This window comes from Sardina pilchardus, chromosome 19 (genome assembly GCF_963854185.1).
Source record: "Sardina pilchardus chromosome 19, fSarPil1.1, whole genome shotgun sequence".
NCBI classification, from domain to species: domain Eukaryota; kingdom Metazoa; phylum Chordata; class Actinopteri; order Clupeiformes; family Clupeidae; genus Sardina; species Sardina pilchardus.
Genome location: NC_085012.1, coordinates 8,137,656 through 8,158,913, shown reverse-complemented (window position 1 = coordinate 8,158,913; position 21,258 = coordinate 8,137,656). Strand labels below are relative to the sequence as shown.

Genomic DNA, 21,258 nt, shown 5'->3' with positions numbered 1-21,258 from the left:
TTACCCATAGGTCTTGGCTGTATATAATGTTTTATTATTCACTCACTCACTCACTCATAGCAGAGTGTCACTTCTGTAGTGTTCCTTATTGTGCCATTTTTGATCATGTCCCATTGTCAGTTAGTACTGTGAAAGACTAAATCTAAAACTTGGTCTTTCTGAAACAAATGCATTTCTGTAAAATCATAAAATATGCCTACAGGCAGGTGCAAAACTAGTTCACGCAAGAAGTTCTATTTCCTCCGCAAAGATGCATTCACTTGGGCGAACCGGTCATTACAATAGCAATTAGGGTTGCAAGGGGGTGGAAAAAAATATTCCAGAAAACTTTCATGGGAAGTTAAGATGAGTAAGTTGTAAACATTCATGGAGTTAAAGGAAATTATGAGAATTAATGGGAATCAATTGGGAATTTTGAGCAATTCATACAAACTGCATCATATACAAGTACATTTTGTTTTATAATAAGCAATATGATTTAGTTTGTATTTTGCTTAGCATTCGAAGCTAGCTAGCATGCTAGAGGGAATCCTATTCTCTGCTTATGGTTTACAAGCATGCTAAGCTAACAGAAGCGCAGAAGCGAAGTCTATTTTTTGCAGTCTGTTTTTTTTTTACAAGCAGCTAACATAGCCAAGCCAAGATGGCACAAGTGAACACTGAATGAAATTCACTTGTTGCAAAAATGTTTAATGAACTTATTCCAATCCTCGGTTGGCTAGCCAAAGCACATAGTTAGCAGCAACCTAACAACACCCAACCCACTGAACTGCCCAAGGTGCGCCACGCCACTGAACAACATCTAATTGGTTGGAACATTGGCTGACTATCATTTGTTTCCTGGGTCTAAGAGCTACTGATTGCTGTGTGCATGTGATTGACATATGCAGGGTACAAACTCAACTGAATTTGCAGTAATAACAGATTGTTTTAAGTAATATTATGCTGCAAGATATTTTTTATCCAATTACATTTAAGTACCACTACTCTACCACTGCCCCGTATATTTTCAGGTAACATTGCTCATCACTGGACAAGGGAGCTCTGAGGGGGGGCTACAAAATTGAAGTGTTATCGGCAAGAAACCAAGCACCGCCTAAACGATGCTGAACAAAGGAACTAAGTGTGCAACATGAGTGTGTAAATCTTTGCTCTTATTACTTCAATTTGGCCCGTAAATAGGACTAATTGGTTCAAAGATTTTTCTGTGTCTGAAGCCCTGCTTGGAAGTGTTTACATTTTTAGATGAATAAGCCTCGAGGGGCTCACAAACCTTTTTGTTTGTCCAGTCTTCCTCCAGCAGGTCCTCTTCAAGGTCACTAAAAAGAGACATAACACAGGTGACAGGTGAGGTCATGGCTTGGGCTTGTTCACACAGGAGGGAGCAACATTCTTGTGTGTCAACACTGACCTATTCAACTTTCCTAAAATAACCTGGAGAAAATACTTTTTTAAAAATACCAAACTACAGAGATTTAAGAATCAGTAATAGGCTCATGTGTGGTCATAGAGGACCGGGACCCACCCATTTAAAGCTATAATTACAAGGCAAGTCAAAGGCTCACAAAAGCTACTTGGAGTATTGCTCAAGGGAGATGCATTCCCACAAGGTACATCTGCCTTCTTTAATGACCACGACCAATGATTTTTATACCTCATACTCGTCCCTTTCCAAACAATGCCTCGCTGCAATAATTGTGACAATAACATTAAAAATAGGTCAAATCATATTATGTCTGACTCTAAAAGAGGACATTAACCATAGCAACGGTGAGGTTGTCTCAAAAAATTGCAATCAGCACTACACAGTCCTGGGGGATATGGTACAAAACGAAGCAAACATCACTGGTTGACTATATAATGTATAAAGTATGAATACAGAGGAAACAGGAAGGTTTTCTGAACATAGATAAGATTTAGAATGTCCAAAGCTGCTTCTTGTTCACCAGAGGTCATTTTCCCACAGCACAAATGGAATGTCTTCCTTAGGCTTCACATGTTTGTCATTGGTTGTCATAACCACAGTGAACTTGGACCACTTCTGATGAACATGTCTGGTACAAGCATCACAACTCTTCTGATTAGTGAGCAGGCGTGTAGATAACATAGCTAGATTAGTGGCATGTTGAGCATAAAGTCTAGCCTGGCTATCACCAGACTAAGCTCAATATTTTAAGATTGAACATTCATCTGTATTTCTACTGCACATGATGGCATGATCAATGGGCATAGTTCAAATGACTGTGCATTTGGATAGACCTTCAACCAATCAGAGCAATGATCCGGGTCCGCCTGGTGGATAAGCCTGTTTGTGATTGGTTCCCGCAAACGTGGACAGGAAGCAGGAGAGAAAAATGTGCAGGTTTCCAGCCTGAGTTGCAGTGCGAAATCCAATCGCCGGCAGATCAGGCTGGGTTTACCCAGTCTACATAAAGCCTCAAGTGTGTTAAAATTTGACAGAGACGAACCTACTTGGCAAACTCTGTTTCTTTAAATAGAACATTTGAGAGAAATGGTCAATTGTTCTCTTTAAACTCTACAGTAATTTCCTGCATATAAGCCGCATTGTTTATAAGCCGCAGAACAGTGTTTTATGCAAGTTAACAACAAAAAAACATATTAACACCATATTAGCTGCTTCCCTGCATTAACCTCATACAGTAGCTGAAGAAATTTTGCAAAATCAATGGATAAGCCGCGGCTAATAGTCGGGAAATTACGGTAGTCCCTGGACCCCAGGTTGGGAACCACTGGTCTAGACGGACCTGGTTGGATGTTGAACTAGGGAATCAGCATGTTACAACAAATAAGGATTAATGCGTATGTTAACATTTTCATTATTGGGCAGACAAGATATTCAGTGTCGGAGTGAAGATGTAAGGAGCAGAATATAACAGAAGATGCCGTTACAACACAGTTAACGCTCCACCGGAAATGAATGAGCATACAGGGAGAGCTTTTCGTGCACCTAGTCTATCTAAATGCACCACAGGCTTTATATTCCCCATGACTGTCATACAAGGTGGATGGCATGAAATTGTAAAATAGTAGAGCTAACATCCTCCACTAGACTAGACCCACATTTGTTGTGGTTTGCAAATCACGTTATTTCAAATGATACAGCCCATCATTGACATACACTGCAGGTTAATTGTATTGATACAGAAAACAGCCCAATAAAATGTTAATAACAATTTTGAGATAGAAATGGCATGGTAAAAGAATACCAAGATAATACTCAAATCAAGCTCTCTACCAAACACTGCTTCCCTAAACACGTCTCACAACTGTGATTTCAACTCGCTGACAAGGAGAGCAGAGAATTATGATGCTAACCATACAGTAGCTTCCTTTAAAATCTTCATTATTCACCATTTCAATGCTGTATTTCGGAAGAACGTATATAAAACATGATAACTGTATGTCTTTGGTTATTTTGAGTGCTTGCTGACAGTCAAAGCAGGTAAGTTGAGGAACAGTGCTGCAGGCCTACCTGTCAAGATCATCATCTTCTCCTCTTCTCCTCCGAGATCTCTCTGCACCTGGCTTATCATATTCGTCAAAGTCATCATCTAAAAGAGGGAGTATATCATGTCAATTAATTTACACAACTGGTTTTCCAGGATCCCGCATACCTAAAAGCTCTAACGGTTAATTAGCTGTAGTTTATTTTATCATGGGGATAGACGTCGTGTTTTAGGTCTTTCAATATTGCAACTTGATCAGACCTCTTTTCTGTATCATTGACATTGTAAGTTTATGAAGATTATGTATCTATAGCCTACTTATGTTTGCATTCTCGAAATAACTTTGGCTATAAACAAAAACAAAACAGAAAATATGGACACAGGCAATTCATATAAGGGCACTGGCATTACACTTAAATGCTTGACTAATGACACCAGTACAGCAGGATTTTGGAACACGGGAAGAATTAAAAATCCTAACTTTGCACAGATGACAAAACTGTCAGTGCGGATGTTTGCTGGCAAACTACACGGTGTTTTTCTTACTGTTCTTAGCTGACTAGACAGAAAGCCGTAAAAACATTTATTAGACCCGGTCGATTATATACTAATGTCTATTACAAATAACAACAACTGGTAAAATATTATCCAGCTTCAATTATCTAGCAGACGTTCAAACTCCCGCTATTATAATAACAACTTAACATGGTAAGCTAGCTACTTTCGTGATAAGCTAATTTAGCTGCATACGTTATGCAACAAAGGCTAGCGCTAACTGACGCTAGCTAGCTACAGATAAATTAAATGTTTTGGCGAACTTACATGGTTAATGTTCGCATTATTGAGGATAACAACATAAGTTGATATTATTGCATTATTCAATACATAGTTAGTGTCACAACAATACAGTACTGCGATAGATATTGTTGAAATACCACCTAGCACCTCAGATTTAGAGTAGCTGGCTAAGCAAGAAGCCTGTGTGACTGGTTAGCCTCTCGCGCGCAGCTAAATTGCTTAGAACTTCATTGGTTCGATACTTTCACTTTACACGTCGAAGAAGCCTAGAGATAATGTTTAAGCACGTTGATAGTGTCTCACGAAATACACAAACGCGTCAGCTCTGTCAAAGAAGAGTCGTACAATTGCTCAAATAATCTTCGGGTAGCAGGCCTAGCACAATAGCAGCAATCAAGCTAGCTGACTAGCCAGCCATAACCAACTCGCTACCCTAGCATACCAGCGTGAGAGCTACTGCATCATTCGTAAATGTCGTACCTCCGGCATGTGCCGCCATAACACAAGAGAAATTCTTCAGTGATGGAAACCGGATTGAAATACAGGATGCATTTAAGTTGGACTGGATGTAACAGTTTTCCCCAAAATCTTGACGTGACTTGTTTTTATGAAAACCTGTTTACTCAAAGTACAGAAACATGGCGACAGTAGGTCGCCGAAGTGCATTATGGGGAAATCGGGAGGGATTCACTTGACGTTGCGCCGAAATGGCCTGCAGTTTGTCATGTCGCCAGAAGTGCTACAGTGCGAAGGCAGCGAAAAGATTAGACAGCAGAAGACACGGAGAGCGGTGAGGTGAAAGAGCATCAGGCTACAGCCCTATCAGATATGCAGTATAATATAAAATAAGCTAATGAAAGTAGTTTGTTCAATGTACTTGAGTGTCAAGGCCATTTGGCATTGGGATGAATGCTGGATTAATCTGCCCTATCCACTGTCCATCACGTGCAAAACTCAGAATAGTCAAATCTCGGCTAAATATGGGACATTCTGTTTGTCCACATAGCCTATAGACTCAAACAATTTACAATATCCTTCTTTAATTTAACCGAGTTTAAAGGAGCTGTGATTTCCCTAAAAGCAACCCAGTATGTAGCCTGGTAGAGTTAGCACCCTGTGCATTTAGGCTAAAAATATTCTAAGTATTGTGTGTTGCCTATTTCGTTGTTGTTCGGTTGTTTGCTATGTGCCTCCTGTCTATGTGTGCCTCACAATATCTGCAGATTTTCACTGCATAGTTATAATAATATAGAGGTGCACATACAGTATGATAGGGCTAAATGAAGAAGCACAGCAATCAAGGAAAATGCTTGCCAAAAATCATTGAGCCCATGCAATAGTTTTAAGAAGTGTTTATCCATTCAGCCTGATCATTTTTAGTGGGCTTTCTAAGTAGCCTAATATAAAATCTTGGTCATACTGGGGTAGTGGCAATGTTTGCAGCCAGATGGCATTTTATTAAAAGCAGCGTGAACATGCTCACCCTAAAGAGAAAAAAACTCAGTGGAAGAGAGAGAAGAGAGGAAAAGTGGCAGAGGGAAAAGGGAAATGTGCAGCCAAGTGAAACATCCAAATCAATAGAATCCTGGTGAGGTGGAAGCCATTTTGTGTCAGTCAAGGGTCAGTGTGTAATGCGTTTCATTTGAAACGCTGAACAGGAAGGCTTCAATAAGAGGTGGTTGTAGAAAAATAAGATTTCCCTTAAAAGTATCAGGAGACACGCAATAAGAAGTTTATGCTTCCCACACTCCGTTGACCACCAAGTCATACTACTTAAGTAGGACTACTTAAAGGCTTTGAAAATAAATCACTGACCAGACGATTTTCATAGAATTTCAAGAATGTGCGTTTCAAATTCTGAATAAAAAGGCCCCGTGGTCCCCAGTTATTCCTTGAATTTAGAATAAAAGGTGCATTTGAGATATACATTTTATTTAGCCTATTCTTGAAGTCAGTGAATATAAAGTGTCATGCATGAATACAAGTGGTTTTGTCAAATGTTTTTAGTCTTTGTTTTGACAATATTTTCCTTCTCTTCAGGCTTCATAAATGGGGGAGCTATGGGTGAGTAATATAATTATTTACTAGGCTAACAAGTAACTTTTTCCAACTTTTTTCCATCTTTGCAAGGCCTTTAATGTCAAGTAAGTTTCTGTTGGTTAATAGAACATTTCAGTTTAACACTAAACTAAAATGGCTATTTGAAAAATATAGCTAAAGTCAATGATTATGCAGAGAGAAAAAACTTTTAAAGCTTTATTTTATTTATTTTAGGCATAAAATAACTACAAACTCTAACCTTTTTATTATTATTATTAATTTGATAATTTAACCAATATTTAAACCATATTGTTTTCTTTCTAAATGTCAGTGAACAGCCTAATACACTCAACACAGCAAATGTTTCAGGAGAACAGCCTACATCTGATTGTTTTTTTAATGTAAAAAAGTAAGTTTTTATTGTGATGATTTTATTGTTGGCTCTGACCATACCCTCACATGTAAAAGGGAATGTTATATTACCCCTTGCAAGTGTGCATGGTTGTCTTTCCAATAATGCAGAGAGTAGAACTGTCATTTTCCATTATGCTAAACCTCTTGATTCTATTCCTATCAGCTCCCCCTAACAATCGGGCTGGAATGCTGAAAGATGGTAAAAGGGAAATACCATTCAACAGTTTCTTGCTAAACAAACAAACTCTAGAAAGTCCACATTTGGACAAAAGTGCTCCTAAAACAGACACTGATCACTCTTTTGTTTTCTCGTGTGATGGATTTTTTTTTAATAATGGACATGCCTGAATATTAGGCTGTCACAAGATTTAATATCATACAATGAAATGTACAACTGAAACAAAACAAAAAACATTTTAGCTCTCTGGGACATGTCAGTGTGATGGCCCATTGGCCCTCCAGTTGTGACTCCACTCATTTTTTTGTATATTATCATTGCTTGATACATTTACAGACTGCCTTCAGTAAGATCCCTCACCTGAAGTTCTTTGAGTTTTTGGTTTTGTTTTGTTTTCAAAAACATCCACCCCTATCCAATTTCAGTGTTATCCATGCGTTATGCTTTCAATTCTCATTCTCGGGTCTCATCACACCTCTGCGTTATAACGGTTGAATGTAAAGAAGTAGACTGATCTATAGAGCGTTTATAATCATTGCTGTGCAATAACGTTGGTGAACGCAGTTTCCTCTTGTATCCAGGGTGTCAGTCAGAGGTTAACGGTTTTATCCGTCTGTTATTGGATAGCACTCCCAGGTTCAAGATGCGATTGGTCCACAGCGCGTCAGTCTGAGGCGCCGCGGGTTTCCGAGACGATCGGGAACGCGCGGCGTAGACAGTGCACGTAACTGGCCAGAGAGTGTCTGGAGTCTGTCTGAAACTGATAAAAATTGGTGATGGAGTTTTAAGACTCTCGCTCCATATCCATTCGAAAAAACGGAGAAAACGGAATGGGACTACGTGTTTTTTTCTCTCAGCAAGCAATGTTAGACCAATCGTTGTCAAAAATCAACATAGTCTTGTAACGCATCCAAAGTTTTATTGAGTGTTTATCACCAGACAGTTCATTAATTCACAGGTAAGACGACCGTGGTGGGGCGCAAGTCTTTCTTCTAATTCAGCCTGGCGGGGACACGACTCATGTGTTTAGCCTATAGCGCACAGGCTACTGAACCAGACTGCTAATGCATAGTCTATCTATAAGATGCAAGTATGTAATTTATAGGCTACCCGAACTCTGTTTTGGCAAAAATTGTAAGCGTTTGAATTGACGTCGCGGCTGTGGGCTTTCATCTTTGTAGCCTAATGGGATATTCTTGACGCTGCCGGTGGCCGTTGCGCAGTGTTGTGAATGTGCGCTATAAGAATAAAATGTGTGTATTCGATGGAGGAACGCTCGCTACCAGATATGTAGCCTTCAGTCTGAGGTCTGCGCAGGTGACGCACCTTGCTCACACGTGCACGTTTCTTGTTAACCCTCAAAGGCGCGAAAGCAGGTGGACACTTTGTTATGCTGCAGGGACTTTGAAGTCTCAGCGACACCGCCAGTGAAACCTCTTTTGACCATAATACGCCAGAAAATATTAACCTATTAAACATAGGCTATCCTTTGTCAGTGTAAACTTTATCTGACATCAGCAGGTGTCCCACATGTTAGTTTGCATAGTTATTTTGTTAGAGATTCTTGACTGACTGCTGACAGTCTCCATCTTGTGACACATGAACTGATGACATTGCATATTTCTATATTTTTAACTCAGATTCTCCCCCCTCCTGTCCTGTGTCTGGCCAAAGCCTATAGAGCCTTCTTCTTAGTTTACTACAACTGATCCTGTCCTGGGGTGCTCAAAGGGTGGCGCTATCTTGTCAGGGTGGAAAGCAACCCATAGCCATTACCTGTCACAAGACAGAGGTTGCCTCACACAAGTTCTTTTAAGCATGAACAGTAATTTTTCCATATTCAGTGGAGTTAAAAGATTGCCACTGACAGTTAAACTCAGCCATAGGGCTACGTAGCCTACATCGCCTATTCGCTGAAAAACCATCTTGAGTGATATTAATCTACAAAATTGCCATTTTATTTATTTTTGAAGATTATATTGTCATAAATTAAACAGCATAACTAATACCTTCTGTTTCATTAGACTTGTGTTTCATATTTGTTGTACTGCAGCTTGAAATGTTACAATTTGCAGTTGTACAATTTCAAAATTGCAGTTGTGTAAGTGAGATAGGCTACTTCAAGACATTTTTATATAATTATTAGTAGGCCTATGAGTTCTGGAAGAGGCCATGAATGTATAGCCTACTTGTAGTCTGAAATGTTTCCGTAATGTTCCATTTAATCCCTCTGATACTCCTACACAAAATAATGCTCTGTTGCTTTCATCTGAGTGCTCAGTTTTCAGTTTTGCTGGTTCACCACACAGTGTTTCTGTGAGCCAGTCAGCTCTGCTCTGTCACCGCTGTTATATAAACATGGTGGAGTCATATGACCAAGCTGGCTGTTCTGCTATACGCTAGTGAAACAAGATGGCTGCCAGTGCGGGTTGTGGTAGAGAACATTTGCCTCATGGCTGTATCGCTTTGCCATATTCATGTATTAGAATTTATGTCAGGTTCTCAAATTTTCATGCAAGAGCTAAAAACATTTTTCTTTAATTTCATCAGAACAGTTTAGTCTTATTTCAGTGGCATTGTGATATGTTTGATTTCATTTTGTCAAATAATTTTTTAAAAATGCCATGCGTAACCCGAGTTATTGACCATTGAACAGTATCATGCACATCAATTTGACAGTCCACTTTAAACATACATTGAGGGGAAGCAGGAGATTCTGTTAGTATGGAGAGTGCGGCGTTTCATGTGCTGTTTAGTTAGTGGACAATGCGCTTGGGTTCCATGCATTCCCTCAAGGTCATCTAGTATATTTCATTCTCAATTCAACATTTACCACTTAATTTATTTAGTCTAGATCACATGATGTTTCTTGCAGTTGCCCTAGACAAATGTAATAAATTCCATGCACAGTGTTTCCCATTTGAGTTGTTTTTGAGTGGGTAGGCGTGAAAACTTACAGGCAACTGAGAGTCATGTTTAGATTGTGTGATAAAAAAAGACATTAGGTTGTAGGCCCGTGACGGTATGGTCTCCAGGAGCTAATGTGTTGCTGCATGTTTCAGTGTACAGGGGAACGGGGTTTCGCAAGGGTACTGGGCTTTCCTCCGGCTGATCACAGGAACTGTCGGTGTTCTGCGGCTTTCATGTGCTGCTGGAAATGTCCTGTGGGCCCCAGTCTGACATGATGGGCTATTATGGGTTTACCACTCTACTCTATTTATCTCCCACTGGCTAGCCTCAACAGATCACTTCATCAGCTGCTGTTTAAGTGTTTTATGACATATATGTTGGTGGTATTTGGTCAGTGCTGTAGTTCGTGTGTTGATTGTGTGTGTGTGCGGACAGGAGTCTACACATTTCTCTAGCTGCTTTGGCCTATTTACGTCTCTCTTGCGAGGTTTCATGAGTATCAGATGTTTTTGCAAATAGTTCTGCTATTATTTCATCTTGATCGCATATTATCTTCTGCATACGCGATAATATTGATATACTGGATTTTTTTTATTATCAAAACTGCAAAATATCAAACAATTTTAGTGTTGTATTTAAGACATGTATTGTAAAATATTACGTCTATTGGCGTATTTTTACGTTTCACATTTTTCAGTGTATTTTAAATGAAAGTATAGCTGAGCAATTCAATTTATTTAAAAAAAAATGAACTCAATAAAACTCAAGAAACAAGTGCTGCCATAGAGTTAGTTCACGTACATAATTGTACGAATATAGCTTTATGTCCTGTCTTAGTAATTTCAGTAGCCTTGTGGACTGTCCACTTAGTAATGATTTAATATGCACAGTTAAGGCCACTGCGTGCATACGTTAGGTTGTGTTCTAATAAACTATAGTCTTGGTTAGGGGCAGATGTAGAGATAGAACGTATCGAAGTGAGTTAGGATAAGTGTCTGGAGTATAATGTATAAAGTAATGTAACGTATAAAGTATAATAAGGTACATTAATGTTGCCCGACCTTACCTGAGACTGCTAAAATAAAAACTGGTCCGATCTTTATTCATGCAAACATGGGCATATTCTGTACAGTAATATATCTGTATATTACAGATGAGATTATTAAAACTCTATGCGAAAGCCGACTTTTAACCAAACATATTTAGGCTTATTTTTGGGCAAAATCAATATCTATAATCTTTTTACATTTATAGGTTAACATTCTGAATGCCCATTTGCAGTATAAGGTCTGGTTGTCCAAAAGAACATCCCAATACCCATACCCTGCCATTTTAATGAGCCATGCAATTATTCACTGCTAGTGTTTTATATTTGTTTTTGACGACAATAAATTGCATGTGCAGATATTAGTGTGTATCTGAATTTCACTTGTTTCGCTAGATACCGCTTACTTACCGCTTTCAAATGACTGTTTTCTGACCAGTAAATAACTGCAATATTTGCGTTCACGTTAACTGGTTACAGGATACGGCAGGACAAGAATAGTCCCAGAGCCTTTTAAATTGAGTTCTACTACTCTGTCACCTGTGTTCGGCCTTTGAGTGTGCCAGCAGAGATCTGTCGGTAGCTGAGGCGCTTCGATGCTCAAAGTGAATTTCAGGAAAAATGTCCTGTGTATCACTCCGCCAAGCGCATTTGGGCATGCCATGGAAGAATGACAGGAATTCTGTCAGGCAAAGGTGTGCGATGGTGTGAATGTGGGAGAGCCTGCAGGCAGATGAGTATGCTTGCTTGCACTGGAGGGGCTAATAGCACTGGAGGTCAGGTCTTTTTTGTCAAGCCCTGTGTTAAGGCTCGCGCTGAGTAATCACACTTTCAGCTCCACCATCCTGTCATGTCTACCCATCACTTCATGTAAATACTCATTGCTGATCTCTTCATTGAGTGAAATAATTAGATGGGTTTATTTGCACGCTTTGGGCTTCAGACCTGTCATAACTCAGCTAAAAGTACTACTGTTTGTCTGATGGCTTGACTTCGTCTGAGCTTAAATGCCTTCTGGCAGTGTCTTGCAGTCATGGGTTCCTGTGCAGGAACAATAGCAATGTCGATCTGATTTAAGGCACATCTATAACCGACGAAGTTCCAAATGTGGCTGAAAATGTGTAATGGGCGCGACTGTGGTGGTGAGCACTGTAGCTCGGCCATTTTGGCTGTTATTGTGCAGAGTGCTGTTGGTCCAACAGCGACCCCATACTGCCTGTCTGTCTGTGAGTGGCAGGTATCTCTTCTTGGCATTGCAGCTCTCCCTGTCTGGCATGTGCTCTGGCATATTCCATATAGCAGCAGCAGCAGCAGCAGCATTTAAAGGACTGTGTTGGCGATGTGCCTGCCCTGAGAGAAAAAGAAATGCAAACCCTCTCCCCGCTATGCCTTGCTTTTCTTCCCTTGTCTTTCTTCCCAATTTCTCTCTCTCTCTCTCTCTCTCTCTCTCTCTCCTGATGGTGGCGTAGCAGGGTGATTCTCCACACAGCTGCCCCCCTGAGCTAAGCAGAGTGGGTTGCAGTGGGGTAGCGGCCTCCATTTTAGGGTGCAGTGTTCAGGGGGAAGATGGAGAACCTTGCCCATGTACTGTGTGCTATGGCAGCTCAGCGGAAACACACACTACTCGATGCCAGCGCTTCGACTGTACATCTGTTAGGTAGCTGAATGCCATCCGAGCACAAGTATATATTGTGTCTTGCCCTGATCTGATGCCGCTTTTTCTTTTTTCCGCAAATATTTAATCAATCACACGCATAGGAAAATGAAATTGTGTAATATATCAACATTTAGGCCATGGTAGTTCAGTGATAGTCTGTGCGATCTTAACGATCTGCGATCTACAATATAACATTTCACGTGTTAAAAAACATGTGATAATGCAAAACATTTTGTAATACGTCCGCATTTGTTTTTTGGGGAAAAAAATTGGTTTAGCTGATTTCTAAATCTATAGTGGGAGCGTATTGTTGTATAGCTACAAATGATTATTGTAGTAATATTTGTTTAGATCTTCTGAAGACATATTTAGGGAGCGACTATATGAAAATATTGGAAAAAGTGAAGCACACGCCTTAGATCAGTAAGATAGCAACTAATAACAATCATTTTACGGTCAAAGTTGTTTAAGTGCAACATTCGTTTAGTTACAGAAATGTATGATAACATACTGTAAGCACTGAAACTGCGAAAAAAGTAGACAGTAATACAGTGAAAATGACGAATAAAAATTAAAGGCCTTATCTAAATGAAACAAGCGAATAACAAAAAATAAAAATGGTAATGACCAGACATGGCTGCAATTTAATAAATTTAAAAATCGCAGGATTGTACAAAATCAAGACCTAATATTACCATAGAGCTCAGCCTCAGCGTTTTCAGCCCGTGTGAAGTATGAGGGTCAGCAAAGTGAAGTGATTACTTCGTCAACACAGTGATAAATATGTGGAACGTGAAATGTAAGACAATCCGGTGAGACATTGACGTGGACAATACCTGAAGCTCTCCAAAACAGAAAAAACATAACAAATCTGATGGTACTTTTTAAAATGTTTTTTTTAGCACAATGATCAGCATGCCTCTGTTGTAGCACAGGCCAGTCAACCTTGTGAATTGTGCACTGAGTGTCACCAGACAATGTCACAGATTCTTGCTTTACATAGACTTAAAGAAAGACGACTGATGCACCTGTAAAACAAGTAAAAAACTTTTGAGAACTTTTTAACAAGATTATTAAAAGTGACTCTGACATCTTATGCTGGTACTTGTTAAATGTTGATTACAGAGTAAAGCCATGTGCATATAATTAATCTTGTCTTGAAGCAATTTAGGTGCCCATGACAACCATTTTTAAAAAGGCTCTGTATTTTCAAGAAAAAACTGCCATGATGTTACAGCAATGCAAAACTAGATGACCATAATTCAGATTAAATGTATTGTTTCATAAACTGGCCTAAGGACCGAACCTTGGGGGACACCTAGTGCTATACAAGAACATAGACAGGACTTCCTACACAGCGAGACAGTGTTACCTATTGCACCTAGAGATTGCATCTACTCATACATTAAAAACAAAACAGAAGAATCTAGGTTAAGAAAAGATGATGTAAGGGGTCCACTCCTCCTGGTAGATCTGTTAAAAGAGCTAACAAACCCATTTTCTTTTATCTGGTATTGAATCAATTAATTTGTTACTAAGAAGTGCTACATCCTACTAAAAAGTCTGAAAGGAGAACTATGCAAAGTTGAGACAGACCAGTTTAACAACTCCGGGGGCCATTTCCAAATCTTTACTGTGAGCATTCTTGAGAAGGTGAAAAAACAACTTTTTTACTTTTTGCTCATGAGGATAACGAGGCTGAGAATACAGGGTATGGATTATGGAGCTAACTATGCTGAAAGTTACAGAAAGCAGAAGGACAGCACTCTCATTTGTAGAGTAGACTCATATCAGGATCACAAAATAGCGAGGATCAACGCTTGTGTAAAACATAAAACTGTTTTAAACTATTGCAGACTGTCAACAATGTTGGATTGTTGTAGAGGCCACTTTTCCTAACTGATACACTGGAGAAAAAAGACTATTTGTGTCCTATTTCCTTATTAAAATAGCCTGCTGGTAACTCACAATGTTTATATTCATGGTTAAAAAACCTTGATTTTTATACAGTAAAAAGTTGGCTATTGCATATTTTATATTACATTATGCATTTTCAGGGTGTTCCTTGACTACTTCAATATTTCACGCACTTAGTCTTGCCAAAAATGTTTAAAGAAGTATTAGAAAAGTATATTTAAGAACGGGTTATGTAGTGATATTTGTAACCATATTGAAACATTTCATGGTGTTTTGCTCAAAGCATAGTACATGGTACCACTCAGGCTGCTTCAAATTATTAGTTGATATGTTGGGAGTCGTATTGTAGGCCTTGAAATCTTGCAGTAATTTTGTCACATTCTTAGTATAGCCACTACTCCTGGCCTAAGCTTCCAAATGAGTAAAACTCGTCAATCTGAATAACCAAAATCACCCCGCCATATGCAATTGAAACATATAGCTCAAAACAACGTACAATCTCTAATCAGCATGCAACAGTGTGGTATATTAAAAAATCATCCAAATCATTTATAACCTGTCTCTGTCAAGCTGAGCGGCTTCTTGGTTGGAATAAGAATGGATTTTCCACGACTTGCCTAAAAACAATCGACTCTCGCTCTATAAAACATAAAGTCTTGGGGTGTGAGGCTTCTCAGGGTGGGATTTTGTGTTGGGTCTATGGGGGGGGTGGGGGGAGGCTGAGTTTGGCTCGCTACTCAATCTGTTCTCTGCTTTTTCGCTCCATTCAGGACACACTAAGCCCTGCCTGTGATCTTCCTACCACAAAGGTGTAGGAGAGGAGGGGTATGGGTGTGTTGTGTTTTTTTTTTTTTGGAAAGGTGTGTGTCTGTGCCTGCGTACTGTGTGTGTGTGTGTGTGTGTGTGTGTGTGTGTGTGTGTGTGTGTGTGTGTGTGTGTGTGTGTGTGTGTGTGTGTGTGTGTGTGTGTGTGTGTGTGTGTGTGTGTGTGTGTGTGTGTGTGTGTGTGTGTGTGTGTGTGTGTGCATGTGTGGCTCTGAGTGGATTGGGTGATATTTGTGGCTTTGTAAGTTCAGTGGTCTATGCTCCTTAACGATGTGCTGTTTGGTTGAATTCCCGACTTGCTGAGTTTGACCTTCAGCTCCATTGCAATAGAATGTACACTGCTCCCGTCGGTGTTCATGGGAATTTTTTAATCAGAGGCCATTGTGTACACGCTGTACTTCGAGAGTTGTGTCGGCCTCTACGCTATGCCCAGTGAGACTGATTTGCACATGGTCTGTTTTGAGTAAACCCAGAATACAGTTTAATTCCCACCATTACTATGCCAAAAGTCAGTTAAAGCACATTAAAGCAATTGTCAATACATACAAAGTTTCGAGTGACTTAGATGTCACACGAAATGCAAAAAGAAGTGGGGAGAGCATCAAAGGAATGATTTGGCACCAATTGCACACTTTTCAAATTCGCTTTTTTTCGGTATTACAGGGTGTGCCATATATTATTTTGAAACGTGTGCAAAAAATACAACCTTTTTCATAAAGAATTGTATGTTTGCTTTTATATATGTTATGTATGTATTACAGAGAGAAAACCTTACCTGATTTTGACTGCACAAATAATTGACAATTTGTCGGAGCGGTTTCAGCTCAGTTTTGAGAGTTGGGTTGGTTGTTTCTTTCTGAAGACCTCCCATCAACGATGTGTGTAGCTGTTGAGTAAATAGAGTGCTTCTGTTCTGAGCTAGTGGAGAGCAACCTTGGGCACGGGCCTGATTGTGTGCCGGAGACATCCGTGGTAATGTTATTGGATTGTTTATTAGGGAATGTGAATATTTTCATTAAGTTGGGGAATAGAGCGAGCGAGGGAGGGAGGGAGAGAGAGAGCCTCACTCATATCTTCAAGGTCCCCAAAGGCACTGCAGTGTATTTTAATGAAATCTCATCTTCTATTCCATCTCTCTCTCTCTCTCTCTCACTCTCTCTATCTCTATCTCTTTCTCTCTCTTTCTCTCCCTCCTTCCCCTACTTACTTATCCTCTCCTTTCTCCCTTCTCTCTCGCTCATTCTCTCCGCCATACACACCCTTCGTTTTCGCCATCTTTTCTCTCTCTTTCTCTCTCTCTCTCCCTCTCCCTCCTTCCCCTACTTCCTTATCCACTCCTTTCTCCCTTCTCTCTCACTCATTCTCTCCCCCATACACACCCTTCATTTTCACCATCTCTCCTCTCTTCTCTTTTCTCTCCCTCTCTCTCTCTCTCCTTGCCCGTGCCTCTTAAACACACAGCAGCTGCGTTCTCGTGTCTAATGGGCTTTTAATTAGCCCGTACGGTGGAGATGAGAGCAAGCGTGCCACAGCTTGTCGCTAAAACAGCTGATGAACAGGTCTTATCATTTCATTCAGCACCCCCCCCCCCCCCCCCCAGAGAACCACCATCACATGCCCTCGCACAAAATGTTTAATAAAGCTCTCAAGTCATAATATGATTTCATACTCGTAAAAATGAAGCCAGAAGTTCAGATGGTTCTCGATAAACGGGCGCCACAAATTGCGTGCTATACGGTGGAGCTAAGTGAGCCGTGTGAGATGCTGCCTAACACTCCGACCATGACGTTGCAGTCCGTTGCAGTCCTTGGCGAAATGGATGGCAGTCGTAATGTTTATTTCGCTCTGGACAGGTCTGTTGTGTGCCCCAAGCCCATTTATTCCCACTCTACCCATAATTTTGGTGAAAAAATGCAAAACACCCCTACTTGATATTCACCTGTGTTTAGTATCACTTCAAGTATGCAATGAGCTAGTCATTATCAGCAAACAACTTCTAAACCACCAGCATTAGGCCTAATCAAATCAAAGTTGGAATAACAAATATATGCCTGAAAGATTAAAGTAATTGGCAAAATTATACCGCACCAATGTTTTTCATTTGCAGTTTTGATTAACATAGGGTTGGAATGGGTCTGGACCACTGGACCACACTAAAAAATAAATCTACCACAGGTCTCTGGTAATTAATTTTCAATAAATAAATACATTTATGTGTGATGGAACCAAGATTGTCAGCAAGTGACACAAATTCATGCCCCCATAAACAGGGATGATTCAATCATTGGCCAAATGTGTATGCTTTTGTTTTTCGTTACAAATTTGTAATTGTATTCTGCAACTGTTCCCTAGCCGGGATTTAATATGCTGACCCTTTCTGACATTCGAGAAGCGTGATCTCCCTGAGCCTGTTTTGACTGACCATTTTAATGGAACAATGACACGATCAAGCCTCCCTCAGTCCCCTGTAGTCCGATAAGGCTACGCGCTACCAGCATGTGATGAAAGGTGAGAAGCAGGCACACGTTAATGGGGAGAAAATGATTTTGGGGGATATAAAAGGTCAAGTGTATAAGCTCCAGTTAAAGGGCATTCCAGAGAAACACCCAAATTAACACTGCCAGTGTGTGTGGGTGGAAGGGGCAGGTTTAAACACACAGCCACCGAAAATATCAATTTCACGTTTGGTCTCACACTTTAACACCCAACACCATGGGGAGGTGTGTGTGTCTGTGTGTGTCTGTGTATTTGTGTGTGTGTGTGTGTGCGTGTGTATCTGTCTGTGTGTCTGTATTTGTGTGTGTGTGTGTGTGTGTGTGTGTGTGTGTGTGTGTGTGTGTGTGTGTGTGTGTGTGAGAGAGAGAGACTATGGGGCTGTGGACCAAACAGCCCCATGTTATCTCCCATCAGTCAGGGCCTGAGCAGGATTAACCCCTGGGAGGAGAGCAGTCAGATCCTGGGGGCCCGGCGACTCAGTGACCAGAGGTCAAGTCCACACTTCATTAGGACTGACCTCTAGACACTAGTCAGGCACGTCTGCTGGCCTCTCTCCCTGGGATCTCTTCCTGCATCCTTTTCTTTGTGTCACTCTCTCTCTCTCTCTTTCTCTCTCTTTCTTTCTCTCTCTCACTCTTTCTTTCTCTCTTTCTTTCTTTCTCTCTCACTCACGCTCTCTTTCTATCTCTCTCGCTCTGTTTCTTTCTCTCTGTTTCGCTTTCTGTTTTTCTCTCAATCTATCTCTTTTTCCCCTCTCTCACTCTTTCTTTCTCTCTCACTCTCACTCTCTTTCTATCTCTCTCGCTCTGTTTCTTTCTCTCTGTTTCGCTTTCTGTTTTTCTCTCAATCTATCTCTTTTTCCCACTCTCTTGTCTAGCTCTCTCTTTTTCCCACTCTCTCTCTCTCTCTCTCTCTCTCTCTCTCTCTCTCTGTCCCTGTTTATCTTGGTACCTCTCACTTGCTCTGCTTTTCTGTGTCATTCTCGGCATGTCTTGTTCTCTTTATTAGTCTTGTCTCCCACTGCGTATTTCGCACTTTCCCGCTGTTGTTTTCTGTGTCTCTCTTTCTCTCCCTCTTGTGCCTTCTACCTTTACCTCTTTCTCTCTCTCTCTTTCTTCTCATATCACTCTTTCCCTGCCCTGTGGAAACAGGTAGGAGTAGGCAAGGGGCTTGTGGCTCTTCTTTTTTCCGCTTTCCCTCCCTCCCTCACACCAAGAAAAATCTCCTCCCTGGTGGGTTACACTCCCGAGCTGGAGCGATAGAGAGGTTGCACACCAAAACACACACTGGCTTCTTATCAGCTCTCTTTCTCCCCCTTTCCTCGCATGTGGTGCAAGACTCTTTCCATTGCCAAATATCCCCCCTTTCCCTGACTGGGGAAATACCTGACGAAGGCAGAGGGAAAGCTTGAAGTGGAGCTTGCACACCTAACTGGCTGGTACATGCACACATGCAGTGCACACCCACACTCAAAAGGCCAGAGTAATTGGAATGTTTCTGTGAGTGTGTGTGTGTGTGTGTGTGTGTGTGTGTGTGTGTGTGTGTGTGTGTGTGTGTGTGTGTGTGTGTGTGTGTGTGTGTGTGTGTGTGTGTGTGTGTGTGTGTGTGTGTGTGTGTGTGTGTGTGCAATCCCCATGTCTCTGCTTTATGCGATTGTGAGATGCTTAGGGAGAGCAGGTGAGAGAAAGTGAAATATCTGCTGATTAGTCATGGTGAGTGTGGTCCGCTCCAGGTGAGAGACAGGTAGAGGACTCAGGTTATTCCGAGCGAAGATTGCCGCTTATTAAGGAAAACTCTGTAACGCACACTTCAGGTGTTTTGATACGTGCTAGTGCTTCATGTTCCTCAACGCTACTTCACAGAAGTTATTTGCTCTGAAAAGCACACCACCATCCACTTTCCCCCCTCATGAAATTGCAAGTAACCATTTTGAAAGAATTGATACACACATTACGGACGACTATAGATATGATTGCCAAAATGCCACCAGTAAACTTAGTGGCTTAGCCATCAAAAAGGAGAACTGCCTAAATGAACTATTAGGAGGTGTATGCCGTCGGGTCTAATCGAAACCCGAGGACTGGAATCATTGTGCTTGAGATGTGCCTTCACCGTCCTCTGGTTCTGGTTGACTCATACAATACCTATTTTAGCCACATCTGTGTATTCGGTGGACAGCTCTACGCTGCCAGACCTGGTGCAGTGCAGTCTCTGTCTGTTTTTAATGAAATGTTTTTTTTATTTTTTTTTTTGCGCGCGCACAAAAATGTGCAGCCCTTAACAGTTTCAATTCAAAAATAACGGCGGAAATTTTTGGGAGAGGGAAAATTTGTGCCATGCTCCGCAGGTTCAGTTTGGCACCATGGTGCATAAAAAAGGGCGAGCTTTTAAACTGGAATACGCCTTCATTCCAAATTTAATTCCTGTACACTCCCCCTGTTAAGAACTCCACAGAGGAAGAGCTCTCTATACACCCACCCCGTTAATAAGCAACAAGAAGTAGCGAAACTTTAACTGCTGAAGACTCTGGAGTTTTTCTGTAGACTTTGCTGTTTTAATGTGTTTGAATAACACAAAGCATTGACAGCATGTGCGATTTTCCAAACACATTCAACTTCATTAACATGATCACGCTGACTTCTGTTGGTTTAAAAAAAAAAAGCATCTTTTCATGGGATAGGTACATTTCCCCCCTGACCGGGAGGTGCATCTTGACCAGGCACACCAGGCAGCACCATTCACTTAAAAGAGTCTCTTTGTGCTCAAGTAGATGTAATCATGTGTAATGTTCCTGCTGCGTCTGTGTGTCTCTGTGCCTGGCCTCTCTCGCTCTCTCCGCGCTCTCCCAAAGCTTTGGTGTGCCATTCCCACTCAGGGTAATAAAGATGCCGGGCCAGGCTTTCATTAGTCAAAGCCTGCAGGCAAACACTGCCACTGAGGAAACACACACACACACACACACACACACACACACACACACATGCGCACGCACACACACACACATGCAGGCACACACTCGCGCAAAGTTAACACACACACACACATGCGCATACACACACAGACACATACACATGCACACACACATGCACACACACACACACACACACACACATGTATACACACACATGCACACACACACACATACACAGAATGAGAGGGAGAGAGAGAGAGAGAGGCAGACATAGACACATGGAGGAACAGGCTTGTTTTCTGCAGGGCTGTCCATCAAACCCCAATCTGAAGCAGAGAGAGAGGGACAGTATTCACTTGACACATGACCAGAGGCTCGCTCAAGCTTAGGATGGCCTTTTACTGATCCATTCATGTATTTATTCATCTGGGGAAACAAAGAACAAAGTAGGGTACAACGCAGTGCACAAACCACGCAGATTTTTCTGTGTTTTGGGTAGGCCATGGCGAAAATGGAGGATAGTGGAAAAAATCAAACACCGGAACCGAACAAACCGTACAAACGCATTTCCCGCAAATCACCTATCAGTGATATTTCACTT

At 41.0% G+C, this 21,258-nt stretch overlaps 1 protein-coding gene and 1 long non-coding RNA gene across 4 annotated transcripts in view; one reads left to right on the top strand and one right to left on the bottom strand.

Annotated features, from left to right (window-relative positions):
* rbm33a (RNA binding motif protein 33a) overlaps window positions 1-4,911 on the bottom strand; it is a 38,541-nt gene extending 33,630 nt beyond the window's left edge. For all 3 annotated transcript variants that reach the window (XM_062521257.1, XM_062521260.1, XM_062521258.1), the window contains exons 1-3: window positions 4,746-4,911; window positions 3,494-3,572; window positions 1,274-1,319 (exon numbers count right to left, since the gene is read on the bottom strand). In XM_062521257.1, the coding sequence (XP_062377241.1) occupies window positions 1,274-1,319; window positions 3,494-3,572; window positions 4,746-4,764 (144 nt within the window). In that variant the 5' untranslated portion in view covers window positions 4,765-4,911. The remainder of the gene's footprint in view (window positions 1-1,273; window positions 1,320-3,493; window positions 3,573-4,745) is intronic.
* A 2,723-nt stretch (window positions 4,912-7,634) lies between these two features.
* LOC134066328 (uncharacterized) overlaps window positions 7,635-21,258 on the top strand; it is a 45,300-nt gene continuing 31,676 nt past the window's right edge. Inside the window, exon 1 of the long non-coding RNA XR_009936408.1 lies at window positions 7,635-7,855. This is a non-coding gene — a long non-coding RNA (uncharacterized LOC134066328). The remainder of the gene's footprint in view (window positions 7,856-21,258) is intronic.